We start from the raw sequence: 14,704 nt of genomic DNA, 5'->3' as shown, positions 1-14,704 counted from the left end.
GATGATTTGTTTTTTCATTGAACTGAATTCAATTGAATATTTGGACTTGAGAGAGCTTTAACATCGTTACCTTATTGAATTGCAATTCAAATGAATCGAAACGAATCACCCATCCATCCATCATCAGAACCGATTATCCGTTGAATCGTATTGAGATACGTATCAAGTCATCTTTTATTGGCAAGATTCACTCCATTGTAACAAATGTTGACGCATGAGCTTCGTAGCAAATGATTTGGCAAGCATTCACAGTTGTATTTGGATGGACAGATGGAAAGTTCACACCATAGTCCATCAATGTGACATCACTTTCACGTGCTTTAGAAGAAAAGAGTGACTCCTCCTCCTGCACTGAGCTCCTTTCAAGCTAACAACAAGTACATCGAACTAGTCAGAGAATCGCACAAACAGCGAAAAAAAAGGAAGTGAAATGTCATGCTGTCACTTACTGAGGGGTGCTCCGAACAGCACGGTGTCCAGAGATTTGAGCTGCAGTTTTTGAACGTGGCTGCGGTCCAGGATCTTCAGGATTGCATGTGTCAGAGTGGTGTTCTTCACGGCCAGCCTGAGGGAGAACAGACACGGGGAAGGAAGTCAAGAGCAAGATGCGAGCACGCGTTGGATTCTGTTCAATGACCCTTTCAAAGTGGGAAACATAGCAAACATCACACAGTTTGGGATATAGAGCTGGCCAACATGTTTGTTGCACACATTTTTGGTCCCAATGTGGTGGGCTCACCTGGGCATGTCGCTGCCATTAAAGCTCATCTTGCGGAAGGCCTCCACATACTGTGGCAATTCCACGTAGGTGATGAGCCATTCCGCCACCTCGTCCATCGTCCAGTTGTACACTGAGGACAGAAAAAGGGAAGGCCATGCTCGTTAGTGATTAGTTAGTGGATGTCCTCAAAATGTAGCTTGCAGCTGAACATGATAGGCATCACATTACAAACAGCTCCCATATTGCGGAAGGTGAACTTTTTAATGTCTGTTGCTGAAAGGCGAAGTCAACCCAAACATATTTTTTTCCAGAATATGCTCTATGCAGGCCCACCAGTCTAAACACGGCATGCTGATTAATATCGCGTTTGTGGAATATAAGTTTAACAGCAAAAATCAACCCACTTTTAGCCATTTTGTCACTTCTATCGACTGAAGATGACATGACAAGTTGCTCAGGGCTCAGATAACGACCAATCACGGCTCGTCTGTTTTCTGAAGCTCACCTGTTTTCTGAAGCTGAGCCATGATTGGTCATTATCTGAGCTAAAAAAATATGTTTGAGTTGACTTCCACTTTAATTTTACATTGGTAAACAATGACATTTAATATACTGGTACCTTTTAGTAATAAAACCACAAAGACCTAGCTAAACCAACTATTTGCTGCAATTTTTTTTAGGTGGTACTTGGTGTAAAAAGCTTGAGAACCACTGCCATAGACAATTTCTGAAAAAAAATGTGCTATGCTAAACTAAACTGCACCACTTGGTAGTTGGCTAACTTGGCGGTTGGCTCCAAATGAAGGTTTTACTTTACATTGTAGCCAGAGAGCGCCTGTAACATTTGCATCTTCTGGCCTGTATCCCAAACGAGCTATCCAGTGTCATAACAGTGAAGCAGCGAGGGAGGGATTGGAGTGGGTGGGCGAATGAGGGGGTAACCTAACCAGCTCCGAAGCTGCTGGCACAGACTCAATGTGTGCGAGTGTACTATGAGTGTCATAAAAGACGGCCGACAGTAAAGGTGTGAAAGACGCGATAGGCAGATATGGCACACCACATGAAAGCCCGACCACACGAGCGCTAGGGGGGGAGGGTGTGACAGTATGTGTCGACAGGCTGGAGGATGTTGCAAAGTGTGCTGCTCTTTGCTCAACACGCGAGCAGATAGGGTGCCTTGACCAGGAGCAAATCAGACAGACGGTCAAGCGCCAGATTATGTGAGCCACAGATTATTCACTTACAGGGGGAAAAAAAAATATTTAAACAGGTATGGAGCTACCCTGGGGGTAAGGGGGGGCTAAAGCCCCTCAGAAGTCTGTGTAGCCCCAGTTAAGCCTCTCCAGCATTTTAGTTGATATTATAAAATATATTTAGAAATTATATACGTATGCATATATATTATATATAATTTTATAGCCCCTATGTATCAGTCAAGCCCCCCCCCCAATCTTCTGCCTGGGAGAGAAAAAATCTTGGAGCCGTGCCAACATTTTAAAAAAGACAAAAAAAGTGTTAACACTGCGGACAGGGACAGACAATATGGTGCCACTTTACATCGCTACCCTTGTTGTTCCATTCTGTGCTAGCAGCGATTGGGCTGGCCGAAGCTAGAGACATGGGGCTAACCCTCAATTCATGTCCCTTTGAGTTTGTGTCTTTTACCCCCTTGGCATGTGCTGGTCACATTTTTTTCCACAAACGCAATATTCATCAGAATGCCTTGTTTCAACTGCATAGAACATATTCTTGAAAAAAAATATGTTTGGGTTGACTTCACCTTTAAGGGGGAAAAAATAAAGAGATCGAAAAACACTGGACCACTTTGTTTTTAACCTTTCTTAATTTTCAACAAATAATGACCTTTCTAATTTAGAAGTTATGTTATGGTAACACAAATGCTCATTTTAAACATATACCTGTGTGTAGCAAAACCTCTTAATATTTGAGACAGCAGTAAAATTGAATGAAACCTGGCCTCCAATTTCCCGGAAGTAATTGGTTGAGAACTGCAACGAGTAAAATGTAAGGACTACTTACAATCCCACCCCCACCCCAACTTTTTCAACAATCCGCTGCATCCAACACTGAAAGGGGGTACCTTCCGAGCCCTTCCAGGCATTCCATAGATCCTCCACGCTGATGAACTGGTCATCCCCGTGGAAGCTGTTGTGCTTGGCCTTTGGATCATGGTAGTTCAGATCCTCTCTCAGGAACTGCAGGGCGACCACAATTGCAGTTTAGTGCATGACGCGAGGTTCCTATTGTCGTAGTTGAAATGTGACCATGGTTTTGACACACGGGGCATGGCGTAAAATGTAGGGAAAAAAAGATTATTCAAACACAATTATACAATCATGTCAAGCATGAAAGTAAACGGTGGAGACGATTCAGCTGTTATGAGTTGAAAGAGAGAACATTCAGCACTTCTCTTTAGTTATTAACATGCATAAAAAACAAGTATGTGCTCATAACGACTGGTGGTGTCAAGTAATAGTCAACAAGACTTCCCTGTTGTTTAATATTTTCATAAAAGAACAACATAGTACACCCTCAATCTTCAAGTGTAACCATTTCATTAAAGGGTCCCATGTGCCAAGGAGAACCTCAACCAATAGAGTGGGACTTTGACTTCAAAGTTGAATTCATTCCGTTAAAATAAATGGAAATACAAATTTTTGTGGGGGGGGCTTAAATTAAAATTTTATAACACATTGCAACATTTTAAAAAATGATAAATGGTTCTCAAACCCTCCCCCGCACATCCCCAAACAAAGAAAAAAATTGGCAGGTATTTGTCAATTTTCATCTTTGTCGTATAGTTAAGCAAATATTTAAGGACAAAGAATTAGAAACCGTCAAATGATCTACATGGAATTAAATTGTTTTGTTGAAAGCGTTAGGGGACCAAAAAAAACTAAATAAAAAAAAAAAACAATTTCCGTATTTTCTGGACTATAAAGGCTTCTTCAAACTCCCGCATAGTCGCTGGCGACAAGTCCCACATTGCATCACGTGACCGACGCATATGGCTGCGCGACATATTGTCGACACTCGACAGACACATGCCACACACACGTCAGAAATTGTTGCTGCGTATATGACGGCGCGCGCATTCTCTCTCATGATTTGTCCATTACATCACATGTTGGCGTACACTTTTCCCCGGCTCGGTTCAGGGCAATTTATTTGTCACCACAGAGGAGAGGATCCACCACGCAGCTTGTTGCTGCTGCAAAGCAAACTAGTTTGGCAGCGGTGTGGGTGTTATTTCACTTATGTGTGCATAAAGAAGCCTACACACGCACGTACCACCTTTGCCGCCACCTTCCTGATTGATCTAGACATCTAGGTCCTTTTGTTGCAGCAGGCACGACATCTATTGTTGTCGCTGTCGTTTTGATCGTGCTCTGCAGTAAAAACGCCGACCGGAATTGGCCGTAAAAGGCAGAGGAAATTCCGCCCTGCATTGTCCTCGTCAGTATCAGCCGTAGCTAGCCCCACCCCCCTTCTGCACATGCGAGTCACTTTGCGGACACATATGTTCACATATGAGACAGACCGAGGTCACATTTATAATGTAATACGACAGCTTACACACACACACACACACATGCAAAAAAAGAAAAAAAAGATTCTCAAAAAAATCGGAATTGAGCATTAAGACCTGCAGTGTGAACCTAGCCTTATACTCCGGAGCGACTTATACACGGAAGAAATATATACAGTGTTACCTCGTTAATTGCGGTTAATGGGGATCAGAACCCCGCGCGATAGGTGAAAAACCGTAAACTAGTGGTTGACTTATTATCATTATTATTATTATTATTATTATTTCATATTATATTTATTTTAAAGTTTTATTTTGCAGGGATTTACGCCTCTGTTATGCCATTGCGAACCCCCAACATGGTTCCCACCCTTCGAAATACTTGTTATACAGTAAATTTAAAAGTAACTTTAAAAATGCAAAATGAAGAATAAATGCCAAGTTGCAGGCTGTGAGAGGAACTGAGCTACAGTCGAGGCAGTGGACGATTACGACGGAACGTTCTGTAACTACGTTAAAGTTTTAATTTTTATCATAAAATTGACTTACCTTAACTAGATTGCCGTAGTGCATTTTATCCAAAGGTACAATCCTGCACTTTTAAACGCTTGTCGTCGTCGTCTTTGTTGTGCAAAGCGAAAGTAAAACTGCTGCTGTTGCTGCCGCTTCTTTTTCGTTGCCTCCTTCTACTTCTTTTAAAAACGAAGAAGCATGGAGGTAATCATGGCTTAACTTTCTCTTTGCACAATAACATCATCATTTTAGCCTTTGGATAAAATGCAACGCTGGATTCTAGTTAACCCATTAAGGACGGAAGCGCATAACCGCGTTTCTACCACTAAAGCCGGGAGCGCTGTTGCATGTTTCTCCCTTTAAAGACGGGAGAGCGTATACGTCATTTTCTTTTTTAATCCAATTCTCGGACTCTTAGCCAATGAAATGCATCAGAATACACATGTGACTGTGGCGTGAGTTGTCGGACGATATCTGGAATTTTTTCGAGGAGTAATGGAGGCACAGTCGATCGCGGGGGATCTGATATAAGTCACGGCAGTGATATAGACGACACGCTCGTTTAAAGCCATGAAACCATCCAAACGTGATGTATGGTTAATTTCATTTTTTAAAACTTATTAGACGGTAAACACCATCACCAGGAGAATACGAAATGTAAACCTTTAATTAAAAAGGGCCGTGCTGCTGTTTGTTGCAATGTATTAGTAGCAATGTGGGTCATCCTTGTGTACTCGATGTTAATGATTGACAAAAACTACTACTGGGGAAAGAGCAGCAAAGAGCACAAATGATAAATCCTCCACCGGCCGAGGAGTGATGTTTTCATTAATTGACCTTGTTGATGACAAATCAGGTTCCAAGGGGTTGAGTGAATCAACAGCATAAGGGTTTCTGCAGGTATCAGCAAATCTAATTTAATAGTTTCAAATGCAACTTAAAACAAATTGAATGCCCACACCCTACCACATATACACACACGCGCACACAAATAAACAGTACATACGTACATACATGCATATGTAATGTATGGCTGTCAGTCGACTGAAATGTGTAATCATAATTAATCGCATGATTTCCATAGTTAACTCGCAATTAATCATACATTTTATATCGGTTCTACAATAAATTATTTTTTTTTTCACATTTTTCATACTCTTGTTAATCAACATAAAAGTGGACAAATATATTTACCTAATACAAATATGTTTGTCTCTTTTGTCATTGAGTTATTTGAAGTTAACTAGATATATCATACAGTTAAAAGGAGTGTAAAACATTGAGTCGTATTTAGGTTGAGGTATTTTTTTTCTCCATTACCATTTAATGTTGGACGTTGGTGACGGGAACAGTACACTTTTCTTTTCAAATTGACCGCAAATTAATTGAAACATGAAGGAACGTGTGGATCCCTGCCCATTTTGTTCATTGTAACTTACAACTAGTCCCCAGTCTCTACAAATAAATATTTTTATCACATTTATTTCGCTAAATTGTGTTATAGTGACTCCTTCACACAATGTTGTATGCTTTTATTTAGTTAAGTTTTATACTGATGCTCATTGTGATTAGTGACACAGCTTTCCTGCATATGAGCCAGATGTCACACCAATGATGTTAGACAAGCTATCTTCAGGAGTTGCTGAATAAAATATGATTGAAGTCAAAAGAGCAAGTGACTTGGAGTCATTCCAGAAGCCAACCTGGTTATGCACTCGGCTCTTTGCTCTCAAATGGATCTGGGAGTGCCCATGCAGAGCCCTTTGAGCTGTAGCAACCTAGCTCGGCGCTAACTGCTACTTGGCAGCCTATCAAAAGTGTTTTACGTTAAATAATGCTTTTGGACATTGTATTTAATATTTTTTAATGCAACTTAAGGAACAAATTTTCACATAATCCATTATAGACTTTTAAAGCTTTTTAATGACCCACAGAAACCCTGAGCACATTTGTCCGCCGCTACCTACCCCGTCCGTCTCCACTACGTCTACGTTGCCGTTCTTGTCATCGTCCATCTGCTTGTGGATGCTGCGGATGGCCTCAAAACTGAGGATGGGGTTCTCGTCCCGGCACAGCGGCTCATCGATGCGACAGAAATCTGACAGGGACAAAGTCATGCGCATTTGCAAAAATGCAGGACAAGTGCCAGTCAGGACATGTCAAACAGTAGAAGTAAAATCTACATACCACTGTTCAAATGTTAGGTTGTTATGGATGGTTTTAAAGATCATATTTGTCTTGTGGCTTGAAATATTGGCATTGGCTTGTTTGTGTGACAGACAGATGACATAATTGCAAGATTGTCAGTGAGGCCTTATTGTGTGACTCCCATCTTCCCACCGCCTCCTTCCCTGTTCCTGAACGCTCACAAATAAAACCTTCAGCATGTCGCAAACCTTGTCCGGAATGTACCTCTGATGTGTGAAGTGTAGCAAACAGTTGGCTTTCTGTGTGCATTTGAAGATGACGTAGGCTGACGGATAGGCCCTTCTGCTATGAATTTTTCCTCAATTATAGAAGCTCTGCACAGTGGAACATCTCAAGTTGGACACCCTGAACTTGAAAGACAGCAATAGCTAGTGTTGTTACGATACTACTTTTTGGCCCCCCGATATCGATTCCACTACCTGGCTGCGCAGTATCGCGGATGCCGATAGTATGTACTGATAACTCGCCATTTGAAAAATCAAAATCTAAGCGCAATTTTTCTTGTAGTTCTAAAGAATTGCATTCTTACATCCTCACTTTGATGTACAATCATTCACATTTAAATCATCACTTGTGAAGTATCTGTAGTAACATATACACAGAATACATGTGTTGAATAAACAGCCTATTTACATAGCTCTTCGTACTGGTGAGAGTTAGACATGGGCTAGATATTCACATGACATTCATACAACATTTGTTCATCTAAATATATTCAGTGATTCTTATAGACCCCCACTGTGTGACATCACATTTGTATGCTGCCTGAGGGCAGGCTGTCAAGTGAGTGAGATAACAAAATAGTCACTAAGTCCGTTATGTGTTTATAAAAATGGTTGAAACCTGTGCCATTTACATTTGCTTTAATCGATCAACAAGAGATTTTATTTTGTAATACTGGCAGTGATTGAAAACCAGGGGGAAAAAAAAACAAAGAAGTTGTTTGATAGACGACAGGCACAATGTGGCTCATTGTTCGTAGTTAGCAAGCTAGTGCTAGCTCGAAAAGCTTCGATAGCACATAGAAAGATGAGTTTATCCGGACACAAACCATTTCAAGAATGACGTTTTAAAGTTGTGATTGACGTACTGTGTCAATCAAAAGCAACATATCTTTGCTGTCATGAGACAAATATCCAGCCAACATGCTTCCCCCATTGGAAAACAAAGTAATTGCAAGACTCCAGGCTCTTGACAGCATCAGAGTCGTCCCCCAAGCAACTGCCTCCAATGTGGCAACGCAATGGACAGGTGTCCTTATAAGGACCTTTTTCACCAAACTAGAAATAGGTAGACCGAAGACCAAAAACGCTAACAATGGATAAGGCTTCTTTTCATATTTTCTTTCCGCATGTGGATTTCAAATATGTGCGCTGGGTTCAAAGAGTGACACCAGTATCGATAACCGGTGTCGGCGCTTTATTTGTTAGTACTGTACTCGCCGACGCTGATACCAGCGTTTTAATGGCGTATCAGGACCCCTCCCGATACTAGTATCGGTATCGGAACAACACTAGCAATAACCCAATTCAAACCATGAAGTACTGGATTAAGACATCCATTCATTCATTCATTCATTATCCATACCGCTTCTCCTCACAAGGGTCGCGGGGCGTGCTGGAGCCTATCCCAGCTGTCTTTGGGCAGTAGGCGGGGGACACCCTGAATTGGTTGCCAGCCAATCGCAGGGCACACAGAGACAGACATTCGCACTCACAATCACACCTAGGGGCAATTTAGACAGTCCAATCAACTTACCATGCATGTTTTTGGAATGTGGGAGGAAACCGGAGTACCCGGAGGAAACCCACGCAGGCACGGGGAGAACATGCAAACTCCACACAGGGAGGCCGGAGCCGGGATCGAACCCACGACCTCTGAACTGTGAGGCGGACGTGCTAACCAGTCGACCACCGTGCCGCCCATTAAGACATCCATAATAATGCAAAAAGACAACTGACCTCAGCAAGCACCAAACAAATACATTTCTGTGGGTTACACTGTTGTATTGCCTTTTTTTGGGTGCATGTATTTACATAAGTACAGAAAGCATCAATCTTAAACATTACAGAAAAGTTTGACGCATTTCTTATATATATTTTTTTAACCAACCAATCAGTTAACCAAGATTTCCCACAGTTTAACCCAAAAATTGGGTGGGGCTTGAAATCAGAGGTGACCCTTATAAATTCCAAGTTATCTCTATTTTGTTGTGGGGTATTTTCTTTTTTAAGAAACAAACAAAAACTTAAGTTGAAGATGTTGTTAATGTCGTATTTATGTTAAAATACAAAATCCTTGAACAGATTGTGTTCTATTTCAGTTCAGCTGGAAACCAGATTACACATATAATGCACTGCACATTAAATTAAAATATGGAATATGCCATAATTCTTCAACAGATTGTGTTGTATTTAACCTTGGAAATTCAACTGTATCAACTGTATTTCCTTTTAAGAAAACACACAAAATGGAAATGCAAGTGGTATTCGCCGGATGCTGGCGGTGATCTTTTTTTTGAGAAACAAAGAACTGTCTGTAATGTAGTAGATAGGTCATAAAACAGTAAATGCTGTAATTCTTGAACAGATCATGTTCAACCTTCGCGACTCCATTGCATATCAATTTTGAGTGGTTTTCTTTTAAGAAACAACACAAGACGGAAAGACGTGATCTCTGCTGGACGGAAGCTGGGACTTTTGTCAGAAAACAAAAACAGCACTGTAGTGCAGTTCCGATACAATGCAGTATACCGTTTACACTTCATTATTCACAGTGCGATGTTCACATACCAACTAGTGTGCTTTATTCACAGCAGCACGTGTTATGGCATGCACGAGAGACTGAGCAGGAAGTCCCACAACATTTTATCGAGCATATGTCATTTGAAAGAGTTTAGGCTTTAGAGGCGGGAGAGCGGCATATGCCCCACCTGTAGACCGGCAGCCCCCCCCACCCCACCCCACAAAAAAAATTGCAGGTGACAAGTTGTAGCCGTGTGAAAGGGTTCACCTGTGACTTGGCTTTTCACCCCATCATTTGCCTTGCAAACCTCTGATGGGCAGATAAGAGAATTACAAACCAGTCGGCCTGCTTTTTTTTTTTTTTTTTAAAGAGCTTCAGTTATGCAAGTCATTGGCAGCACAGGCCACATGCCATACGTTTCCCGCGACACAGCCAGAGCAGTTACCGCTTACGAGGCGCAATCGAAAAGAGAGCAAAGCTCAATGTGACAGTGCATTGCGCTTACACTCACATTCACTGGAAATTTACAGTCTTTAAGAGTCTCTTCCTCATGTGGGATGAAGCCGTTGGACATGGAGAAAAAAGCCTTGCAAAATCCAAACAGACATGTGGCCCAATTGATAATCCAACACAGATCACCTGACTGTGAGGCAGATATGCTAACCACTCAGGCTGAGTTGCTGTACTGCCCGCAATTGGAAAGAAATGTTCGCGTTGCACTTGTTTGCATCATTCGTGTCCTGCACCACAATCTATTGATGTTGCACTTGACCCACCACCTCCCAAAAAATAATGAGATGCTATATTTTATTAAATTTGCTACAGTTGTAGTGGTTTCCATTGTTTGTTTCCTAAAAAGAAATCAATTTTGGATAGTGCACTTTGCTAAAAAGAAAATACCCAAGCTGTGTATTATATATTTGACACTAGTTCAATTGCCTGCATGTTTTGTTTCCTTAAAAGACAAACTACTATATTACCAAAGACAAGTGACATATTGCAGCTGAGAATCACCCCCACAACATGATGCTCCCACCACCACGTTTCACTGTAGGAATTGTATTGGGCAGGTGATGAGCAGTGCCTGGCTTTCTCCACACATACCGCTTAGGATGAACAGCAAAACGTTCAATCTTGGTCTCATCAGACCAGAGAATCAAATTTCTCATAGTGTGGGAGTCCTTCATTTGTTTTTCGGCAAACTCTATGGGGGCTTTCATGTGTCTTGCACTTAGGAGAGGCTTCCGTCGGGCCGCTCTGCCATAAAGCCCCGACTGGTGGATGGCTGCAGTGATAGTTGACTTTGTGCAACTTTCTCCCATCTCCCTTCAGCATCTCAGCCACAGTGATCTTTGGGTTCTTCTTTACCTCTCCCACCAAGGCTCTTCTCCCACGATTGCTCTGTTTTGCTGGACGGCCAGGTCGAGGAAGAGTTGCGGTTCTCCCAAACGTCTTCCATTTGGAGGCCACTGTGCTCTTTGGAACCTTGAGTGTTGCAGAAATTCCTTTTGTAACATTGGCCAGGTCCGAGCCTTGCTGCAATTCTGTCTCTGATCACCTTGGACAGACCTTGGACATCTTCAACCTCATGATTCTCATTTTCTCTGACATGCACTGTGAGCTGTAAGGTGTTATATAGACCTTTCCTAATCGAGTCCAATCAGTTTAATTAAACACCGCTTGACTCCAATAAAGGAGCAGAAGAAATAGCCAGCATGTGAGTTAAATATGAAGGTCGCTGCAATAGTTGTGAGCATATGATGTGTTTTTCTTTTTTCATAAATTTGCAAAAATGTCTACCTTTCTGTTTTTTTTCTGTCAAGATGGGGTGCTGAGTGTAAATTAATGAGAAATAAAAGGAACTTTCTTGATGTTAGCAAATGGCTGCAATGACACAGAAAGTGATACATTTCAAGGGGTCTGAATACTTTCCGTACCCAATGTGAGCGATGCTTTTAAGTTAAAACAGTGGGTGGCTCAAATTAACATTTTGGGTTTTTTTTTGCGGGGGGTTATTGTTGGTCGGGCCTAACAGATGCCCGGTACTCTTTGATGCTATATGAGGAAGTACAGTCTATTATTTTGACACGTTGGCCTTCGTATAAAACAACACTGTGCATGTGATGCAATCACAACAGACAAAAAAAAAAAAAGAAAAAAAAAAAAAACTTGGCCACATTGCTTCTAAAACTGCAACAGGTTTTAGTGTCGGCAGCACCTTTGACACACCCATTTCTATTGGCCTTTTCATAATGTTTGGCAACAATATGTGGTAGGGTATTGGGTATTTCCAGGTGGCAGGAAGCGAGTGATTACCGCCAACTTCAACTGAAACGATGAGCAAAACCAAGATAGAGGTATAGGTTTTCCTTGTTACCTTAAAACATATAATAATCCAGCAAAGACCCGCAGGAGAGGAAAGAAAATTTAGTGGCTCACAAGACTGCCTGAAGGAATTGTAGCCTGAAGGAAAAGGCAGCCAAGCAAACCTTGTGGAAGACGTTTTCTCAGTTATGCATCAAAGGGTTTGGTACCTAGCCATTTCAGCATTAAAAATACACATGTGCGCTATTATTCTCAGCAACAGAAAGGTCAATAATTAGCCAGTCCCTCAATGATCATGTTAAAATAATGTGTTTAAAGGTAAATTGTGATCTGTATTTCGTCTCCCATCTGACCAATTTACCTCTGGGAAATCATATTTTCAACTGCCATTTCACACATTCCAACCAGGGGGCATAGGCAGAAATGTTTCAGTGGGGTGGCCAGGCTGACACAATATCTCACAGTACACAGACTCGCAACCCACTCTGTCAATGAGAAGTCATTGTTCATCATTCCATACACATCGTCAAGGTTTCATGAAATAAAATGCACACCTATCCAGAACTTTGCTGAACACACTCACAATACAAGCAGGGTCAAGTCTAAGTGAACTACAGTAACATGGCGAGTATTCCATACTGCACATGTACATTGTGTTGGTGTTAATTCAAAGGGAATCTTCACATGACCGTAACTAGCAATGCTAAACAGCTCCAGCGGCCATTAGGTCAATTACTTCCTGTCTGACTAAGCGTTTTGATGCGCACCGGAGAACGCGAGGCTGGCCGAACTATTCTCAGCCAGGCCACATATAGAGCCTGCACAAAGACGCACGCCGGGTTTGAGTCCAGCTGCCTGACTCAAATTCCTCCACCAGTTAACATCGTAACTCACTTGTGTACCTGTAAGGTTGCAGAATCACAGGAATTTTCAGAGTAAGAGACTTTTAGTGTAATAATGACTACAGCTTGAGTGAAGGTTAATTATTAACCGGCACATTCGGCACTTGTGCACAAATATGGGCTATGTCCAATTTATAAAATCCTGATTTTAAAAAAAATGCAGAACAGGAAGAAATACATAACTGACAAAAATACCAGAAAAAAAACCATTTGTGGGTTGGGGGCAGACTAAAATCTCACAGAAACTAACAACGATTTTTGACACAAATTGGAAGCATTTTGAGCAGAAAAAAACTGACAAAAATCATGCCAAAAAATAAAATACAGACAACTACATTTGTAACAGGAATAAGAACGGAATTTACAAAACTGAAGGTTGTCTCGTTTTAGGGAATTTAAATATCGTTTTGGAAAATACATTTTATAATAACCCTGACTATAACAATCAGATTTCATGCAAGTACAGTGATAGCTTCTGGAAAAATGCACTTGCATGTAAGCAGGGAGAGGTATTTTGCAATGATGTCTAAAAATCACCAGAGAAAATGTTTGTATTTATGCCTAATTCCTTTCTGTTTTTAAAATTTGAAATATTTTCACATTTATCCATCTTAACTTTCCATAAACACTTAATGTAAACTTTCTGGAAATTTACTGGATATTTTACACCCCTTGGGAATCTTTCTCACCTGAAATTCCATTTTCGGCGGTATCCGCTGAGGGCGAACTGGGCCTGTCGGTCCGGCTTCCTCCGATGAGACACAAACAAAATATCCATAGGGTCACCATTTTATTGAGCTCCATGACTGCTCCACTGCTGCAAACACAGGAGGAGAAGCGCTAGAATCATCCCAGCAACAATTGGAGCATTGTCTGAGACAGCTAATATTTCAGGCTAGTAGAATAATGAAAAAGATAGAAATCAATATTACTTCTCAGGTGAGGCTCCTCTTCAGCAATGGCGCAAAGTTGTGAGCGTTCCTCGTGAGGCTTAAAATTTAAATGTGTTATATAAAACCTGTTTTTCTTCCTCTCTGTGCACATATTAGCACGCATTTGTATACAGCAAAGGCCAAAGTCGACTATTTTTTAAGGAGGCTACGGTCATTTAATAGCTCCTCAACCTTGCTTTGGACTGTCCATCAGACAGTCGTCCTCAGTGCCCTGTTTTTCGCTGTGGTTTGCTGGGGAGAGGTTTTGTGTGCTGCTGGTAAGAACATGCTCAATAAGCTAATTAAAAAAGCAGGTTCTGTGGTTGGCTTGCAACTCCCAACAGTTCAACAAGTGACAAGTGATGCTTTGTAAAATCACATTAATCAAGGGCAATCTTGTCCACCCCATTCATGCCCTGAGGTAATCAATGGCAGAACTTTCAGTCACAGACTGAAGGCACTGAAGTGCAAGACTGAACATTTAGAAAGACTAGTATTCCAGCTGCTATTAGACTGTTTAATGCACAGGGTTAATGATGTCTGCTTTTGTTGTTCTTTGAACTTATTTATGTGAATGATAGCTGTATAAATGTTGCTGACTGTGTGAGTTGCTGCAACAACACAATTTCCTGACAAGGATCAATAAAGTATCCATCCAGCCATCTATCAGATTATGTATTCATTGAAGATGTCAATAGTCTCTCAAAAAAATGATTCCCCTTAGCCGATTCTAGATGAATAATGGCCATGATTAAATTCAAGTAAAAAAATAAAAACAAATAACGAATGAGCATTTAAATTATAAATA

At 41.2% G+C, this 14,704-nt stretch overlaps 1 protein-coding gene across 4 annotated transcripts in view; it reads right to left on the bottom strand.

The window, feature by feature from the left end:
- stim1a (stromal interaction molecule 1a) overlaps window positions 1-14,704 on the bottom strand; it is a 39,294-nt gene that overhangs the window by 22,547 nt on the left and 2,043 nt on the right. For 3 of the 4 annotated variants that reach the window (XM_086035827.1, XM_086035829.1, XM_086035830.1), the window contains exons 2-6: window positions 13,654-13,781; window positions 6,752-6,882; window positions 2,823-2,937; window positions 740-851; window positions 450-565 (exon numbers count right to left, since the gene is read on the bottom strand). In XM_086035827.1, coding sequence (XP_085891953.1) covers window positions 450-565; window positions 740-851; window positions 2,823-2,937; window positions 6,752-6,882; window positions 13,654-13,768 — 589 coding nt within the window. In that variant the 5' untranslated portion in view covers window positions 13,769-13,781. The remainder of the gene's footprint in view (window positions 1-449; window positions 566-739; window positions 852-2,822; window positions 2,938-6,751; window positions 6,883-13,653; window positions 13,782-14,704) is intronic. The other variant, XM_086035828.1, reaches the window with a different exon arrangement.

This window comes from Filicampus tigris, chromosome 7 (genome assembly GCF_054856515.1).
Source record: "Filicampus tigris isolate MCC_2025a chromosome 7, RoL_Ftig_1.0, whole genome shotgun sequence".
Classification (NCBI taxonomy): domain Eukaryota; kingdom Metazoa; phylum Chordata; class Actinopteri; order Syngnathiformes; family Syngnathidae; genus Filicampus; species Filicampus tigris.
The sequence above is the reverse complement of the archived record's forward strand: the minus strand, read 5'-3'. Positions and strand labels throughout refer to the sequence as shown.